This window comes from Gavialis gangeticus, unplaced genomic scaffold (assembly GCF_001723915.1).
Source record: "Gavialis gangeticus isolate Ggan-Ray unplaced genomic scaffold, GavGan_comp1, whole genome shotgun sequence".
NCBI lineage: Eukaryota > Metazoa > Chordata > Crocodylia > Gavialidae > Gavialis > Gavialis gangeticus.
Window position 1 is genome coordinate 2,607,159 of NW_017729005.1, and position 19,765 is coordinate 2,626,923.

General features: G+C 45.0%; 1 protein-coding gene across 1 annotated transcript in view; it reads left to right on the forward strand.

The window, feature by feature from the left end:
• DNAH11 (dynein axonemal heavy chain 11) overlaps nucleotides 1–19,765 on the forward strand; it is a 337,309-nt gene that overhangs the window by 78,231 nt on the left and 239,313 nt on the right. The window contains exons 24-29 of the mRNA XM_019508567.1: nucleotides 1,351–1,473; nucleotides 1,764–1,886; nucleotides 2,293–2,517; nucleotides 4,773–4,864; nucleotides 8,165–8,291; nucleotides 10,645–10,794. Of these exons, the coding sequence (XP_019364112.1) occupies nucleotides 1,351–1,473; nucleotides 1,764–1,886; nucleotides 2,293–2,517; nucleotides 4,773–4,864; nucleotides 8,165–8,291; nucleotides 10,645–10,794 (840 nt within the window). The remainder of the gene's footprint in view (nucleotides 1–1,350; nucleotides 1,474–1,763; nucleotides 1,887–2,292; nucleotides 2,518–4,772; nucleotides 4,865–8,164; nucleotides 8,292–10,644; nucleotides 10,795–19,765) is intronic.

The following is a 19,765-nucleotide window of genomic DNA, read 5'->3' on the forward strand; positions in this document are numbered from 1 at the left end:
GGACCAATGTCCCAATGTCTTGGGACCAATGTCCCAGGGCGGGCACTGGTGGGGCCTAGAGCAGGGCGCAGGCTGGCTGGGGTCTCTGAACCTGGGCTGGGCTGCACCAGCAGCAAGAGCGGGGAGCTGGCCCGGTTCCATAGAGCTCCTGCTGGCCGGGAACATGTACCCCTGCTGCCCTGCTCTGGGCCCTGCTGGCACTGGCCCCAGGACACGAGGGTGGGCTCCACACTTCTGCACCTGCTCACTCCCAGTGCCCCCCAGCCCTGCAGTACAGGCAGGGGGCAGCATGCAGCCCCAATGCCCTGCTCACTGGCAGGAAAGGAGCTGGTGCTGAGCGCGGGGAAAAGTGGCCCCTCCCCCACCCTGTGGCCGGTGCTCCCTGTTGCAGCCACTCACAGCCAGCACAGGGCTGTCCTGAGCAGGCACAGGCAGCCCTACGTGAGCTGCAAGTGGCTGCAGTGTGGGGCACCAGCCATGGGGTGGGGAGGGGCCACTTTTCCCCTGCACTCAGCACCAGCTTGTAACCCGCCCCCATTGCCAGCCTAGGCCCTGCGCCAGCTCCAGGCTCACCCGTCGGGGCTGCTCTGTGGCTGCAGCAGTTGCAGTCCCCCCGCTTGCCATGCCAGACAGTGTTTTTGCCACCACCGCCTCTGTGCTGCCCAGCACGCGAGCTCCGGGCAGGCAGCAGCAGGAAACACTGCGTGGTGCAGCAAGTGGGGGGACTGCAGCTGCTGTCACCATGCACAGCCCTGAGGGGCAAGCCCAGAGCCAGTGCAGGGCTGAGGCTGGCAGCAAGGGCGGGTTACAACCTGGTGCTGAGCATGGGAAAAGCAACCCCTTGCCTGCCACGTGCCCACTGCCCCATGCTGCAGCTGCTTGCAGCCCGCCTGGGGCTGCCTGTGCCTGCTCAGGAGAGCCCCACGCGGGCTGCGAGTGGCAGCAGGGAGCACCAGCCATGGGGTGGGCGAGGGATCATTTTTTCTCTAGCCCCTTCCCCGTCTCGGGTCCTTCCCCGCCCTCCCCCCCCTTACCTGAGTTTCTGGTGTGGTGCAGTCACGTGGTCCCAGGCCAGAAGCCCCTGCTGGGGCTTTCGGCTGGCGGGGCGGGCCCTGCTGTTGCAGGAGCCTACCGGGCTTCCCCTGGGTCCTACTGCCCTTGGTTCCTGTCATTTTTGACAGGAACCAAGGACAGAGAAATATTAATTTTCGAAATCTTTTAGGGGCCTGGCAGGCCAGATAGAATGGCCTCGTGGGGCCACCTCTGCTCTTATAGATCTCAATCTGATGTTTTATTTATTTATTTATCTATTTTTAATTATGATATGGCTTCTCTCTTGTTTTCTGACAGGTCAAATTTTCAGTAACTGAAGACATGACCTTGTCAGATTTGTTGGGATTACAACTGCATATCATGGAAGATGAAGTCCACAGTATTGTGAACAAAGCAGTGAAGGAGCTGGGTACTGAAAAGGTACAACAGCCCCATTTCTCCTCCTGTTGCATTTAGTTGCAACAGTCCCTTTTACTGTTTACTTAAGTAGATTGAAAAATGTATCCATAAAGAAACAGTCAGGGTTGCAACACAGTTTTATTTGATATAGACAGTAACAGTAAATAAACTGGATATGTAGACATTGAATTAGGCTTCTGTGCATGGTACATTTCATCAAAACTGTTTGAAATCTAATTTAATTTTATTTCTCAACCCAAAATATTAAATTTCACTATACCTAAAGTGTTATTGCCATGGTTTATACTCAGATTCTTACAGAGATCAGCCAGACATGGGCTTCCATGGAGTTTTGTTATGAAGAGCATCAGAGAACAAGGACTCCTTTATTAAAATCTGATCTACAGCTTTTTGAAACATTAGATAACAACCAAGTAAGACTTTTTTATTAGTAGTATCTAATTAGTATTACTCTTGGTATATTTTACTAGTTTAAACTCCCAGAATTTTCCAGAATTTTTATTTACAGTGAATCTTATTTGGCCCAGATGTTAGTTTATAAAATTATATGTGTGCAGCCTAACTACATATATTTTAAGGAAAATTCCTGTCTCTGTGTAGGAGTTTGCAAAATTACAGCTCCCTGGGCTTATATTTTCCTAGATTCTTTGAAATCATTTAATAATATGCTGTCCATTTGCAAGGCTGAAAAATGTCTTGTGTGATCATATACAGTAATAATAAGTTAAAAGAGAATTTGTAAAACTTTTTAGCTATACCTTCTATGCTTGATAAGTTATTTTGATTAGTGGGTTTTTTTTGTTGTCTTTGTTTTTCTAGGTTCAGTTGCAAGCAATTCTGCAAAGTAAGTACGTGGAATATTTCACTGAACAAGTCGCAATCTGGCAAAAGAAACTGAATATGGCAGATTCTGTCATTTTCATTTGGATGGAAGTTCAACGCACGTGGTCTCAACTAGAAAGTATCTTCATTGGCTCTGATGATATCAGAAGCCAGCTTCCTGAAGATGCTAAAAGATTTGATGGAATTGATGCAGACTTTAAAGTAAGCAGAGCTGTCTTTAGCATGAAAATAAAATATAAATAATGACATATTTCATCCTTACTTTTATTTTAGGAAAAATAGTGTCAGTTCTGTCATATCCACTTAAATATGATTTGTATTGGAATGTTAACATGGATGGATAGATATTTTTTTTTAAATGAACAAGAAATCCTAATAGTACAAGGCTAGATCACACATGATCCACTCTGCCCAATGTAGGAAATAGTACATTGCTGCATTACCCTGGAATCAGTCTGGGGAAGACTTGTGATTTGGATGCATTTCCATCCTTAGAAGGTGGTAGTAATTGGCAACTAATACCAGTTACTGCCACATGCTGAGGCATTGACTTAGCCACATTCTGGTAAGCTTTGGCAGGAAACGGTTTTTCCATTTTAGGGCCTTGTTGCATCTTACACTGTAAGCTGCACAGATGTTGATCAGTGTTAGCTTGGAGTCTGGAGCAGTCACAGCCTTAGCCTTGAAGCCATCTCTGACTGCCCCCCACCTGCAAAGCTGTGACTTGACATGAGAGGTCTAGTGAGCAGGGGCAGGACTAGGAGCTGTAGCTCTGAGTTGACACTAGAAGGCTGGTGAGTCAGGACAGGCTTCTGTTTCTGCTCTGTGGGCAGAGGTATGCAGATACTGGAGGACTTCAACTTGGGTGGCACATCTGTGGGGAGTAGTCACATCTTAATGGAACAAGAGCTTGGTAGCATGGATCAGAGAGAATTCTGCTGTGGAGTGGCATAACTTTGAGCTGCATAACGAGTGCTTAAAACCACTTTTAATGTGCAGACATTTTTAAAAAACATTTAAAAATCCAGGGGTTAAGAGCTCCAGGAGGCACCCAAAACTACTGTGTAACAAGGCCCTAAGAGATTTTTTTAATGTTTTCTATTCTGTCCCAGGAAGATGGAGGGTGGGAGGCACAGAAAGAGAGAGGGGAGGCATATCCAGGGCAGCTGCCCTAACCACTTGGCAATTAGGTATTCTGGAGTGAGGCTTTTTCAGTAAATGCTGTATAAAACATTACACCTTGTTTTAAATAATAAAATATCCATTAGACCAAGGACTTGAACATGGTCTCTCTACTCCAAATGAGTGCCCTAACCCTACTGGATCATAGATTTGATCCCTGGTCCAATGACCGCTTAAGTAATTCAGCAAGACAGAAAAACCTCAATAAGAGTTAGCAAGGGAGACCATTTTAAGTCCTTGATTTAAGTCAGAGCAGTGACTGTAACATTTGACTTGTATGTGCAACCAAGTACCTAAACCAGTAGGCATGGGCTATTTCAGGGCAGGCCTCTCTTTCTTTAGTTTTGAGCAGTAATAGTCTGAACTTGAGAAATCTTTTCCAGTAAAAGTGTCCTTGAAGTTGGAATGTTCCCATGAAAAGTTCAGTTTCAATAAATGTTCATTTCTTAATGACAAACTCTGTTGTCGAACGTTTCCAGTTAGCTCTACCTCCTTGTATTTTGTCTGAGCTCAAGTACAGGTTTGAATGATGGAAGTAGCAGACTTATGATGTCAGGTTGCCCCCTATGCACCTGGATACCACGAGAGAAACTTTCTTCCATTATGGTTGCCTAGGCTGGAAAATAGACTGGTCCATAGTAGACAATGTTATCCATTATATGCAGTAGAGGTTGTGTGTTGGAAACATGGTGGTGAGAAAGAGATTCATGAATTTAAATGTATAAAGGAAGTAAACACACACATCTCTCTTTGAAGTCTCAATTTTAATCTTTTGGTCTTGCATAGCCATTTACAACAGTGAAAAGTGTGTGTGTGAATTGCTGCTGCCTGATTTGATAATATTTTGCACCTTCTTTTCACTCTCTTTGCAAAAAGATATATGACCACACAGACACAAGACTGGGCTATGAGGGGTCCTATCATAGTTCAGTCTGAACAAAACTAGAATGAGTTAATTCTTTCTCCTATCAGTTGTCACCCTTTTTTGTTACAAGGAATCAAAATTATGAGGAAAGGGCAGCAGTAGTTGCTTTCCTGTGTACAGTAGCCTATATTTATTCTATGTTTCTTTCATATTTAGTCTACATGGCTATACAATGAAATAACTAACATTTTCCCCTTATTTTGTGCCAGAAGTAGAAATAAACTGATCAGTTCCTCTCTCTCCCAGCTCTTGTGTTTCTTCATTGACTAATTTTAGTAAATGGTTTGAAATGGAAAGATATTGTTTGAAATCTAGGTGTTCTGATTAATACTTCTGCACTTGCACACAGGAATTAATGATTAACACAGCAACTATAAAAAATGTGTTAGAAGCAACAACCAAACCAAATCTGCATGGAAAACTTGAAGCTTTACAACACAGGTAAGAGTGGTTATAAAGGTAAATATTAATTCAAGCAGGCTGATTGAATACATACTTAAGTAGGTCTGTTGTTTGGTTGGTCTGGGGCAGTTCATCTTTTGTTTTCTTTTACGGTGCATGTATGTAAACAATGTATTGTTTGTGAGGACTTTATATTTTTTGTGTGTGTGGGGCTGATATTTTACATCTCTTGGTCAAGCACTGCTGCAGTTTAAGATGGTGACCATTTCAGGCACTTTTTTCAATTGTTTATGGCTCAGATAATGTAAATATGATTTATATTGCAATTTTTTTTAGATGTTTGAGTTTCACTATGTAATGGGGCCTACTGGGGCTGATCTCCGCGTGGCCCTCCCACTTGTTCTTGGGCTAACCGCCAACCTTCTCACCCACCACGCCTTGGTCTTAATTGATTAATTAATAGATGCAATTAGGCAGGAGGCTGTCCATTTTCTGCCCCACCGCTAGGGGACGCTATCTGTGGCTCCATTCCTCCCCTACACCACAGCCCAAGTCTCGGTGATGACATCATTATGTTCTCATACGTGCCAGTCCCCCATGATGGGATCCAGAATCCTACTGCAGCACCCCACCTGGGTTTCTCCCTTCAGGCAGGCTCTGCCACCGTCATACTGGGCCATATGTCTTCCTGCCACCAGTTCCCCTTTGGGTGTGGTCCCCCCACTGAGACCTTCAGTTCACACTAGCCCTGGCCCACCTCCAGGCCAGTCAGGACCCTAGGTCCCTGGCTCTTGGGCGTCCCCCTTGGTGGGCCTCCTTGCCCTTCTGACCCCCCTAGTCCTGGCCCCCGCCTGGGCCAGTCAGGGGAAGTTTTGGCAGGGCTCAAGGTAAGACCCGTACTCTTTTCCCAGGGTCCCCCTCTCTGGGTCCTCCTTTACAGAGGTGGGGAGCTGGGGTTACCTCACACCATGACTGGGGCCTCCGGGTCTCACAGCAGGTCATGGTACTACTACTAGTGTTATATTTGACCCAAACTTTGCCTCCCCACATTGGAGGACTTACTGGGGTCAGGAGTCAGCTCTCTCTCTGGCTGAGCTCCCCCCTCACACTGGGAGCTCCACACGCTGCCCCCCCCTCACACTGGGGGCTCGGGGCATCCCTCCACAGGTGGGCTCAGGTGGCCATAGCCGTGCCTACCCCCAACTCTCTTCTTCGGGGTCTCAAACCCCCGCAGGGCTCAGGCAGCCTTGGCCACACCTGGCCTCCAACTCTCCTCCTCGGGGCTTGCACCCCCACAACTGCCTCCGGTGTATGCGACCCACCCTAAGGTGAGGGCTAGGAGTTAAGGCGCCCTGACCCGCCTTTCACAGGGTTGATCACTGGCCTAGCATTTCCTGGGGGCTCCCGCACCACTGGGAGTCCTACCAGGCCACCCACGCCTGGCAGGGTGTAGTTTCCAGTCGTACCCAGGACCAGGAGCCTCCTGCCATCGCCTACAGCTCATCCCTTACCTTCAGATGAAACTCGGCAGCGCTCAGACCAGGCAATGTTGTTGCCTGCTCCTCCAACAGCCAAACTGCCTTCTTTATATAGGCAGCCCTGAGTCTAAAACGGCTGCCCTCATTAGGCACCTGGAGGCTGCGAGCTCCAGGGCCTTAAAGTGGCAGGCACACCTACTGCCTTGCCACACACTAATTTAATTTCAATTTTTCCCACTCATCACTTACTGATTTGATCTTAGGAGCATCTTCCTTGAAGTTCAGAGCAGAGCACAGTTCTGATTGGAACTGTGCCTTTTCCCTCCATTAAATCTTTCTACCTGAGGGAGCAGTGAACACTTCACAGGTAGCCTGCCACTTGATTAGGGAAAGAATAGTAGAGGTAGGAAGCCAAAGGAATTAGCTCCTGGTTTAGTAGTATCACTGTTGCTGTCATTGTCTTGTAATAAGCAGCCAATTGGTGAGGTGGGCTGCTCCTTCCCTAAAGCGTATAGGCATGGGTTTTTCTCAAAGAAGCTTCTTACTTAATTAGCGGCCCAAAATCTCACTAGTAATTAACTATGTGATTAGCAACATATGTTCTTATTTTTTGCCACTCTTCACATATAGAAACTTATGTATAATCAGAGAAGCAGCCACTTTTCTTAGTAGTTGCTAGTTAGAATAATAAAATCATAGAAAAAGAGCTGGGAGAGACCTCAGAAGGTCATCTAATCCATCCTCCTATTTGACACGGGATCCTTCTCGTCTAAACCATCCGAGCTAAGTATGTGTTTAAATTAATCTTAAGACCTTCTAGAGAACTTGTTCCAGTGCTTAACCACTTGCATACTTAGAAAGTTCTTCCTAACATTCAACCAAATTTTCTTGTTGCCATTTAAGACTATTTGTTCTGTCCTGCATGGGCACAGAGAATAGTCCAATATCATCTTTAAAACCACTCTCCATACATTTGAAGGCTTTAATCCCCCTCTTAGTCTTCTCTAAGCTAAATAATTCCAGTTCTTTCATTCTTTCTTTGTAACTCTTTCTAAACCTCTAATGTTTGTTCCTCTCAGCTAGACTGTTTCTAATGACATCTTTCTTTGGCATCTTTTTTGAAGTTCAGGGCCTAAAACTAGACAGAGCGTACTCCAGGTGAGGCCGCATAGGGGTTAACAGAGTGGAAGAATAACTTCCTTTGAAATGCATGCAGCACTTCAGTTAACACATCTCAGTGTACATCCCAGCTTTTTCCCTGCCCCTCCTCTTTAGATAACAAGTACCCATCAATGACCAAATTCCAATCAAGGAAACTATCCCACAAAGTCTCAGTTACCCCAGTTAGATCATAAATTGTGTGTTTGTGCCAGGACTTCAAATTCTTCTTCTAAATCATGGCTGTCCAACTCATGGCTCCCACTCAGCTGCTGCTTCCCCCATTACTCCAGCTACAGCAAGAGCCAGGCTTTTTGGCTCCCCCTGCCTCATCTAGATTCTGCCCCTGATCCAGGGGGTTGAGTGCTACATAGGCCACAGCACTGGGGGAACCCACGCCTGGGGAGCTGAGGGTGAGGGCTGGGACACATACTTAGTGTGGTATACTGGGAGGGTAACCACACATCATGTGGTCCAAGGGGGGGAGGGGGCAGGTCTTGCTGTGGTGTGGCCCATGTGGCATGCAGCCCTCAGCCACTTAGGAGCTGGACAGCTCTGCTCTAAGTGATACATCTTCGTAAAGCATGTTAGAGTACATAGAAGTTAATTCTCTTTATACAACTTAAAAAAAATAGAATGTACTAGTGTTGTTGGTCATTCATGGACATGTTGAAACATCATTAAAGTTCTGTTTCTTTTTCAGGCTTTCTCTTTGTGAAAAATCTCTTGCTGAATATTTAGAAACCAAGCGCTTAGCTTTTCCTCGGTTCTATTTCATTTCTTCAGCTGATTTGCTTGATATTCTTTCACAAGGGGCCCAGCCTAAACAGGTAATGTTTCTGAATGTTTTTAGATTATGTCAAAAGAAAAACTATTTTGTAGAGAAGTGTGAGGGGAAAAAGTAATTGTATATGGCTGCTTATCACTGAAAACGTGACTTCACTTTTGATGAAGTGTAAACTTTTTTATGCAACACAACAGCTTTCTTTTTGAACAGAAATTTTGTAAGTGCTTAAACTGGGAAAAAATGGAATTCATTATGGGAGGAAGAGTTGCAAAGACTGCTTTCTTTTGCTGGAAATATTGTACATGTGCAGTGTGTGCTTGTTTGGGATATAGGTTCACAGAAGCTGGAGATGGAAAGGGTCTTTGATCATCAAGTCTAATTTTCCTCTGGCCCAGAATTTGTTAGAGATCAATTCTAAGGCATGCCATGTGTGATGATGATAACCAGCGCCAAAAGATCTGTGGTGTTTGCTAGATTGTCAGTGACTGAGCAGCTGACTATTGTACTAGGAATGTTTATATAACCATCTTTGTTTGCCTCCCTTAAACAATGATCTGCCAGGTTTTGTGACAGTTAAAGACCCATTTATACTGAAGCACCTGCACTTGAATATTATTCAGAAGCTTTACATTATGTTATCTACAAGCCAGATGACATCCCAGTGCTCAGTAACCACCCTTCTGTGGCCATTAATTCTCAGAATATCAGAATTATTTGTGTCTTGGGCAAAGCTTCTGTAGAAAGGATGTAATGCTTAACACAAGGATTGATAGTTTGCCATAGAATAAAGTACTAGTGAGACTTGAATAATAATCCTTTCAGTGCAATCACAAGTTCTTTTGATTTCCTAACACCATTAAACCTTAGCAGTTTGTTTCATCCTTAAAACTACAAACAAGTAGAGAAGTGAAGGCAACCCGAAGTGACTGAATTCTCTTCTCATGGTAGAGGTGGACTCTCCACATCGGGACTGTGCAGGGCATCAAGGAAGCACTTGCACTATTGCTTCTCAAATCCCACCAGTTCTGTGGATAGTGGACTTCAACCTCCATGGCTGTCAGGCTGATACTTATTACAAGGCACCTGGCTGTTCATTTTTAAGAAATGTGAGAGGCAAGGATTTCCTAGGGTGATGTCTTTTTATTGGACTAACTGGACATGTGTACATGTGTAATTATGGTGCCTGAATAAACCATGGAGCTTATTGGTCCAAAGTTAATTGCTCCTGGGTGTGCTGTTTTTATCATGCACTTGGGAGCAACTTACTCCAGAGCAATAAGCTCCACATTTTATTCAGGCACAGCACACGGAGCTAGGGTGGAGTAGCCCTGGCTGGCAGGGGGATCTGGGGGTTAGCCTGCCAGCCCAGGGCTACTCCCCACAGCTCAGTGTGCTGCAGAGGGGCTGGCTGGTGCATGGGGGAGTTTCAGGCAGCCCCCTCACTGAAGCATCCTTGTGCATCAGCCAGCCAGGCAGCATCTACATGTGCACTGCTGTGGAGTTTTTACTCTGCAGCAAAATAGTACTTGTACTTACAAATACTATCCTGATGTGGAGTAAATTAGTTTACTCCAGGCTAATAGGGGCATGCATGTAGGTGCCAAGTTACTGCACAGCTAATTAGTCCGCTGTGCTGTAAACATCTTGTGTAGACACACCCACTGTGTAGTTAGGATAAAGTTAGAAAAGTATTTGAATCTAAGCATCCTTTGTCAGATCTCTCATTTTTTAGATAAGCATTTAAATATAGGTTATGTATCTTGGGATCTTCATCTTGCATTCAAATGTATGCCTGCATATTTGTGAAGTCCTAGGTGAAGTTAGGAGGGGGAAATAGAGCAACCAGCATGCTTCACTAACTTATATACATCATGTGTGCTTCCTGTTCTAGCACCTAAGAATAGTGATAATAAAGTTTCACTGCTATCCTTCAACATTTCCCCTGGTCATGCTCCTAAATACCCATATGCTGGCATCTAGCAGCGAATGGTAGTGTAAAGTTTTTATGCCAACCTATGGCATTTGGGAAAGTCCTTTGTCACTTTCTCTGCTTGAAACATAATGGCAGTATTAATATGATAGAGCATTTGGCCTTTTGTTTTCTGTTTTCTTTCTGAGACCTAAGAGTCATCCTAGTACTGTTTCTATTTAGTATTTGGCTCCTACTAAGGTTATTGAAAGATTTTTTGTGTTGATTGCATGCAGTTGTCAAAAAAAAGCAAATGTTTCACGTTTTCTGAATTCAGAATGACTTTGCTAAATTAGGAGAACTCAAGGTTATTGCTAAGAACTTGATTAGAAATAGTAATTCACTTAAACAGGAATGTGGAAGAAATGGAAAATCCAAGAAAATCTTAGGTGTGTGATCTTAAATCTGTGGTATATTCTGAATGCAGGTAACACATCATCTTACTAAACTTTTTGACAATATTGCTGATCTCAAATTTAAAGACAAGGAAGAGAATCTAACAAATATTGCATTGGGGATGTACAGTAAAGAAAAAGAATATGTCCAGTTCTATGCGGAATCTGAATGTGTTGGTCAGGTAAGCTAAGTTAATTTAAATTTTCTTTAAGGGAACTTTTTACTCGGATAAAAAACCCTACTTCTCAGCTAAATGTATTGTATATTAGAGGGAGTGCAGCTTCAGTGCTGTCTCCCTTGTTCCTTATAGTATAAATGGGAATAATTGATAGAGGTTCCAATTCTATTGAGAAATGATCCTCCTGCCAGCTCTTTGGGCTGGGAATCATCTCTACGTTTGTATGATATTTAGGGCTCCATTCCTGTTTGACTCATGGGCTCTACTATGATGATTTTGCCCAGACCACTTAGTCATACTTCTAATTTAAATATGTATATCTATTGAAGATGATGCAGTAGCAACACTTTTATCTCCCTGTTAAGCTCAGTCTAATAATGGATGAGATGATGTCAGGGGTCATGTTTATTCCAGCTGCTTCCACGGAGCAAGATTTCTTCAATACCATGGTTCCTCAAGTGTTTTATTCCATTTCCTTTTAAACGCTGCCTCCTCAGACAGCATTCAGTTTCTCACTTGCATACTGACCACAACAGTTGATAAAACAGTATCTAAACTCATTGTTGAGATAGATTATTCAGAGGAAACAGTTTTTTCTGTTTAAAAAAAAAGGAAATCCAACTATAGACTTCTTGGGCGTGTCCACACATTCATTAACATGCTGTAATTGCAGTGCATTAAGTTTATATAAAAGAAATTGTAATAACCTGCAGTATCAGGTACTAACCTAATGCGCCATAATTAGTGCTACTGTGCATTAGTGCAAATGAATGCTTTTGTGTGACATTTAATGCCCATTAGACAAATCTACTGTGTATTAGTGCACTAGCATGGTTTTTGTCAGCCACACTTATGTGCAGTAAAATTAGTCCAGTGGGTGTTAAGCGTCTCATGTAGACATGCCCTCTGTGGATTTATTTTCTGTTCTGAAAAAGCTTTCAAGCTTTCGATGTTGTTAACTGCATGTTTCTATTTAATTTCTTTTCTCCATCTCTAATGGTGAATTCAGTTGATAGGGAATGGATGTACCAAATTACAAAGTTTCTTCCAGAAGTTTGTCTGATTAGTTTCCCATGGAAACTAAAATTATTTAAAAAGTAGATTGGAAATGCCTCATTTTCATGTTTATGCTCCTGTACCTATAAACCCTTCTGCAGGGACAAAAATATAACTGTTGTAGCATTGAAGCAGTGGTAGCCAACCTTTTTGGCAAGCATGACACAAATTATGCACCACACCTCCCTCAAGTGCTACTCTGATTCCTTTCCTGTGTCTGATCCACTGCTCTTTGTTCTCTTTCCTTCCCTGTGCTCACTGCCTAGTCTGCTGCTCTGCTTTCTGCTCCCTGCCCTATCTGCTGCCCCCTCCCCAATCTGCTCTTTTCCAATTGTAGTATATATGCTGGAGGTGAGTCACAGGCTGCTCACCCACATGCTGCACCACACCAGCACCTCTGAACCACTTGGCCATGAGCTCCCTTAGTCCTGTGGGCTTTGACATGCCACTGTGTCCCCAGGGGTAGGGGCAACCAGCGCAAGATAGAGGAGGTACAGAGAGCTTGGAGACTCTGGAAGCAGCAGCGGAAGAGTGGTGGGGAGGAGCAGTGCCCAGACCAGGACCCCAGGAACTATGCATCCTATAGTCCATGTTTAAAGTTGTACCTCTTCAAAATGTAATTATTGGTGGTATGTTTCCAGCCAAGTAACTCTTTTGGACAGTATCAACTTGGAAGCCAGCAGATCTCAAAGTTTTTGTTATTGTTCTTTCAACATCTATGTTGCTTATTTATTAAGAGAGATCCTCCTCTTTATTATTATCTCTTATTAGATTTGCACGTGCTTAATCCTAATCTCCTGCTTGATAAGTAATTAAGCATACTTTAATTGAGATATTATGTCTTGTTTTGTGTCCTGTTTGCAAAAACTGGAAACATATCACCCTACAGACTGCCTGCTTGATCAAAGTGAATTGCTCTTGACTTCCTCAGAAATGTGCCAGTGAGCTACCCACAGGTAGTTTACTCTTTCTTAATCTGTGAGACAGCTACTTCCAGTTCCTGTTTTGTTGATTGTTTGAGTCCCATCTCTGCCTTAGCAGCATAAATCAATAGTGTTACCATACACAAGAACAACAGTTTAATGCCCTGGTACAGTTTCTGCCTTTTTTTCCTCTTACCTCTTTTTGTCTTTTATTCTGACTTTGCTTTCGCTGAGCTTTTTGCTGCTTTTGCTTCCCTCTTGCCTTGCCCCACTTCCCTGTAGATATCTCCCTTTTCCCTCCAAGGCAATTTCCCTGTTGTCTTCTGTGCTCCCCATAGAGACGCGTGCTAATGAGAGAGAGAGAGCTTGCTTTCTTGGAGGCATCAGCAACTGGTGCCTCTTGAGTCTGTGGGGGCACCCACAGAAGCTGGCGTCGATGGCGGGGACAGGGCTGGCAGACACCCACAGAAGCTACCGGTGGTGTCAGCAGTGGGGACAGGGCTGGCGAGCACCCGCAGAAGCCGCCAGTGGCAGGGATGGCCCTGTCGGGGGGGGGGCATGTGCCCCTCTTTGTCCCCCTCTTTGTCCCCCTTATCAGTCCCCAATGCTTGGAGGTTTTCTTGACTGCTACATAAGCCAGCTGCCCTGTATAGATGAGGTGTTCTTCCATGAAAATCATAAGTGGTAGTCTAAGAATTGTTTGCTTCTATGGTTTCAGGAGCAAATTTGTAGTGGAAAGTTATGCAGCTATCTAACATTCCTGTTGTTCCTTTCTTGCCCTTTCTCATTGATACTTTGAGTGGCACCAGCTAGATTGTGAAGCACTGTGGTGATCTATAACCTTTTAACTGCTTTTCAATTCTGGCATTAGTTACATTATTTTTAGTTGGAAATCTGAAATGACACTTTAAACCTTTTTCTAATTTGTACATGCAAGGGCATGTGGAGACAGGCATTAGGGTAAGATGAATGTAAGGAAGTCTTTATAATCATGACTTAAAAATTCAACTTTTTTTCAATTAGATTACATTTCAGACAATCAAATTAAATTTCTTATTGTTCCTGATGTCAAGATACTGAACAAATGGAGAAATGAAATTCAGAGGGAGAAACTACTAGCCAAAGCTACAAGTAGTAATTTAAAGAAAGAATACATGTATCTTGTTTAAAAAATAGTCACCAAAATTATTGAAAATGTGTTTAGTTTTATGGGACAATACACATCAGTAGCAAATATTCCTTATGGTAAGTTAATTTTGGTCTTGTTACTTTTTATCTGTTTTCAAAGTTTAAATAATTTTTGTTCTTCATTTTGCAAGAATTATTTTCATGGTCTTATTTTAAAAACAAATGTGGTAAAATTGATGGCTTTGGGGTATCTGGTCAGATTTGTTTCTGTTTATTTGATATGCCACCTTTCCCATCAAAGGTTGGGAACTTACAGTAAGTTACAAGGCAACATGGAGTAAGAAAAGAGATTCACTTAAAAACAAGAAAGCAACAAGGGAACAAAAACAACTTAAAAGAACCAGAGCATCAAGATAAAATGGAGAACTCCTCCCACCCCAAGCAACAACTCATTCTAATTTAGTTTGGTAAATGCCTGTCCAAATAGGAAGGTCTTATAGCACTTCTGAAAGATGTCCAGGCTTGGGTTCTGGCAAACCTCAAGGAGCAGGGAATTGCAGAATTGAGGAACAACTGTGGAAAACAGCCTCCTACGTGTTTTTGCTGAACAGACTTGGCAGACTGTTGATATTTGCAGGAGGTTGCTCTTGACTGACCTTAAAGATTGATGAGGCATAAGGGAGGTCCCAGACAGTTTAGGGCCACATAGGTCAAAACCAGCACCTTGGATTTCACCCAGAAAACTACTGGGATCCAGTGCAGACTCTGGAGCTATCTTTTCCTGGTGATACAACCCTGTCAGAAGGTGGGCTGCCATGCTCTACACTAGCTGCAGCTTCTACAGTTTCCAAGGACAGGTCTGCGTAGAGCACTTTGCAGTAGTCTAATATTGAGGTTACAAAGGCATGGATGATGGTGTCCAGATCAGTGTCTCAAAGAAAGGGTCAGAGTCTTCTCACCAGGTAGAGCTGGTGGAAGGTACTCCTAGCCACAGCCACCACTTGAATATTCAGGTATAGCAGAAGATCCAGGAACACCCAAAGGCTGTGAATCTGAGTGACAAAGGGAGGTTGAACCCCATCGGTGATAGGTGTCCCAGTCCCTCTCCCCCCAGGTCTGCCCAACGCCATCACCTTTTGTCTGGATTCAGTTTCAGTGGGTTGACCTGCATCCCATCCCCAGTTATAGCCAGGCACAGAGACTGTGGGGCCACAGTCAGAGAAGAAGGAGAAGTAGAGCTAGGTGTCATAAGCATACTGATGGGACCTCACTCCAGATCGCGGCACAGTTTTGTCCAGTCCCCCTATACACATTGAACAGGAAGGGTGACCTTTCCCTGGGGGAAAGGTCCCAAGTGGATGACGAGCATTTACCCATCACCACCCTTTTGGACCTCCCTGGAAAGAGCAGAGCCAATTTAGAGCTGTCCTGAAGATACCTAATAGGTCATGTAAATTCTTTCTCAACACCTCATGGTCAACTGTATCAAAGACTACCAAAAAACTAAGATCAGTAGGCACAATTTTCCCTGTTAATCTTCAAGCAAAAATCATTAACCAAGGCCACAAGCACAGTCTCTGTGCTGTATCCAGGATGAAAGCCAGACTGACAAGGGTCCAGGAAACCAATGGCATCCAAAGGGCCCTGGAATTGTCTGGCAACTATCTGTTCAGTGACCTTCTCCAAAAAGGGGAGATTGAGAGCAGGGTGATAATGGGATGGGGAGTCAGCATCAAATGATGGCTTCTTGAGCAGGGGCCAGACAAATGCAGACACCAAAAATTCCTGGTACCCTGCTCTTCTGAAGAATGCCATTGACAGCCTCTACCCTAGTCTCCCCTGGTTATCTTTTACAAGCCAGGACAAGCATAAGCAGAAGGGTAAGCAGCTGGACTGTAGGTGGATCTTGATCTGTGCTGAAGCCGCCAACCAGTTGAGGCATAGATCTTTCTTAAAGGACTATGGTGTGGCAGTGATGGCAGTGAAAAATCTTTTCTTTTCCTCTGCCACTGCATCTGCAAAGAGGTGTCTGGAAAAAAATGTTCTGGGTAGTGAATGGCTTGGTTAATTGAGCTTGTCTTTGCATGGAAACCGAGTCATTTTCAGTCTGGTGTTTGCTACCTACTTGGCACAGTCAGAGTTTGGAGCTGCGGAAGCCTGGTCTTGTCCTGTTTATATGGATCATTTTAAACTGCAATCACCCACCAATGTGGAGGGTGTGATTGAAGGAATGAGGGCGATTAGCTGTGAATCAAAGCTACCTTGGTTTCTCATATGCCAAGAAGACCTGTGCCATCGCAGCAGATGCCTAGGTGCCACTGTGTCTATGCCCAAGGTCAGTGTGCTGTTCCACAGATTAACTAGGACATCAACAGTAGCCATCAAGTTTAGTAGAAGTGTCCACCAGAGTTCTTGAACCACACTGACTCCATGAGTCTCCAGGGTTGGACCAGGCCAGCTGGTCCATCACCCTGATATGGGCAATGGAGGATAGAGATGTTCAGCTCTAAAAGGTAGCAGTCCAACCATGACAGGTTTCTTAGCAATGGCCTTAATCAGAGCCCCTGTATCTAGTCAGGCACAAAACATTAGATCCAGCACATTCCCCACTGATCTGGTATAGCCCTATGATTGATATAAATGCTATGAAGTGCTGCTCCAGCTCTGAAGAACCAGCCTCAAGTCATTGATGTCCCTCAAGTCTGGGTGTCCTTAACACTGTGTTCAAGACCAGCTTGGCTAGTTTATAGATTTCATAGATTTCTAGGGTTGGAAGGGACCTGGTAGATCATCGGGTCCAACCCCCTGCTCCAGGCAGGAAAGAGAACTGGGGTTAAGTAACCCCAGCCAGATGCCAGTCTAATCTCTTCTTGAACACCTCCAAGGTAAGGGAAAGCACCAACTCCCTTGGAAGCCCATTCCATATTTTGGCAACCCTTACCGTAAATAATTTCTTCCTTATGTCCATTCTAAATCTATTCTTCTTCAGTTTGTGGCCATTATTTCTGGTAACCCCAAGGGTGCCCTGGTAAACAGTGTCCCCTATTCCCTGCTGACACCCCCCAATGCATTTGTGAACAGCCACAAGATTGCCTCTTAGCCTTCTCTTGCGGAGGGTGAAGAGATTCATGTCCCTGGGTCTGTCTTTGTAGGGTCTTACCTGCAGGCCCTCAACCATACAAGTAGCCCTCCTCTGAACCCTCTCAAGGTTATCCACATCCCTCTTGAAGTGTGGCACCCAAAACTGGACGCGGTACTCCATCTGCAGCCTAACCAATGCTGCATAGAGGGGAATTATCACTTCCCTAGACCTGCTTGTGATGCACCTGCTGATGCAAGAAAGAGTGCGGTTAGCCTTGCTTATTACCTCATCACTGGCAACTCATGTTCATTTTTGCATCAACCAGGACTCTGAGATCTTTTTCCACTGTTGTAGTACTCGGAATGGTAACCCCCAGCCTATAGGTGTGTTGGAGATTCTTTCTCCCCAGGTGCAGCACCTTGCATTTATCCTTGTTAAATTGCATCCTATTCTGATCCGCCCACTTTCCCAGTCTATCCAAATCCACCTGAATTTGCTCCCTGCCCTCCAGTGCGTTTACTACACCCCATAGTTTAGTGTTATCTGTGAATTTGGACAAAGTGCTTTCAACACCTTCATCCAAATCGCTGATGAAGATATTAAACACTAATATCTGGTCTGGTCTGGTCTGGTCCAAGGACAGAGCCTTGGGGGACACCACTGCCCACATCCCTCCAGGGAGAAACTGACCCATCCACCACAACTCTCTGGGTGTGTCCCATAAGCCAGTTTTTCACCCACCTTACTGTGAGAAAATCCACATCACAGCTACTCAGTTTGCTCATAAGATTTGGGAGTGTCAAAAGCCTTTTTAAAATCCAGGTAAATAATGTCTGCTTCCACTCCTGCATCTAAGCACTTTGTGACCTGGTCATAAAAAGAGACCGGTTAGTCGGGCAGGATCTGCCTGCTATAAACCCATGCTGGTTGCCCTTTAATGTTGTGTTACCCACTGGCCCCCTGCAAATGTGATCCTTTATGATTTTTTCTAAGGTCTTGCTGAGAATAGAGGTGAGGCTAACTGGCCTATAATTACCTGGGTCCTCTTTCCTCCCCTTCTTGAAAATAGGAACCACATTGGCCCTTTTCCAGTCCTCTGGGACCTGTCCCAAGTGCCACGAGCATTCAAACAGTTGTGCCAGTGGGTTTGCTATGTCATCGGCCAGTTCCTTTAGTACCCTTGGGTGAAGATCATGAGGGCCTGCCGACTTAAATATGTGCAACCCTTCCATGCGCCCCTTCACTAAGTCAGAGCTAACTTGGTGGATTGGTATTACTCTCACTCCAGACTAAAGGCTCATTGGGAGGTTGTGGCAGGGCACTGTTGGTGCCTGCCACTTTAGGGACTGAGCCAAGCAGCCAGCAGGTGTTTGATTACGGTGGCCATTTTAGATCTCTGGCTGCCTATATAAACAGAGCAGTTCGCTGCTGGCAGGCCAGGCAGAAACATCACCTGGCTGAAAGAATGAATGCAACATCCTGGAAGTAAGGGCAGGAGCTTACGGGGATGGTTTGAAGGCTCCTGATCCTGGGCATGACCTAAAACCACCCTGCCAGGAGTGGGTGGTCTGGTGGGGCTCCCAATGTCATGGGAGCCTCCAGGAAATGCCAGGCCAGTTACCACCCCAGTGAAAGGTGGGTCAGGGCACCTTAATAACTCCAGCTCCCACAAATGGGTGGGTTACCCCATAGTAGGGCCAAGAAGGTGGACCCAGGTTAGAGAGTGGGCTAGAGGCTCAGGAACCTGACTTAAAACACCCTCAACTGGTCAATGCTGGGGCCAGGATCAGAAAGGTCAAAAGGGCCAGGGGCCCACCACGAGGGATGCCCAAAGCTAAGGGCCTGGGGTTTCTGACTGGCCTTGGAGGTGAGGCCAGGACCTGTGTGGCCAAAGGTCCTGGGGTGGGCCACACCCAAGAGGGGGAAGAGTTCAGGAAGCTAGGCAGCCCAGAATGAGGGTGGAGTAGGCCGCCTGATTGCAGGGATCCGGTTGGGGTCTGGACTGAAGGATTCTGGGGCCCAGTATGGGGCTAGTGACATTAAGATCTGTGATGTCTTCTGTGAGGTTTGGGCTGCGATGTAGGGTATGAATGGAGCCACAGATGGTGCCCCCTAGCATCGGGGGCAAAAAATGGCAGCCTCCTGCCTAATTAAAATCATGATTATATCTCATCAAGGTGTGGCAGGCGAGGAGGCATGCTGTTGGCCCAGAAACAGGTAAGCGGACCATTGATAGACTGACCCTGAGAGAGCCCCCCTGTTACAGAGGTGTATTTGTATCTGTGTCCAGGAAAACAGAAGCAAAGAAATTATTTAAGAGCTCTGCTTTTTCCATCCTATCAGTTACGAGTTGCCATAGTCTATTCTGTAGCAGCCTTATGTTACCCTGCATCTTTTTCCTGCTCCCTATGTACTTAAAGAAGTTCTTTTTCTTATCCTTAATTTTTGTTGCCAGTTTGAGTTCTGTATCTGCTTTGGCCTTCCTTACTGCTTCCCTGCAAGCACAATCCAAGCAGGTATACTCCTCCTTGGTGGCTGCCCCCTGCTTCCACAGCCTGTAGGCATCTTTTTTCCTCTGAAGGCTCTCCTGGATTTCCCTGATCAGCCAATAAGGTTTTTTGGCTCTTTTGCTTCCTTTTGCATGTACTGGGATGGTGTCCCTCTGTGCCTGTATGATCAGTCCCTTGAGGAACTCCCACCCTTCTTAGACTCCCATCTCACAGATGTGATTACCCCTCAGTCTCATCCTAACCAATCTCCTGAGCTCGTTGAAGTTGGCCTTCCA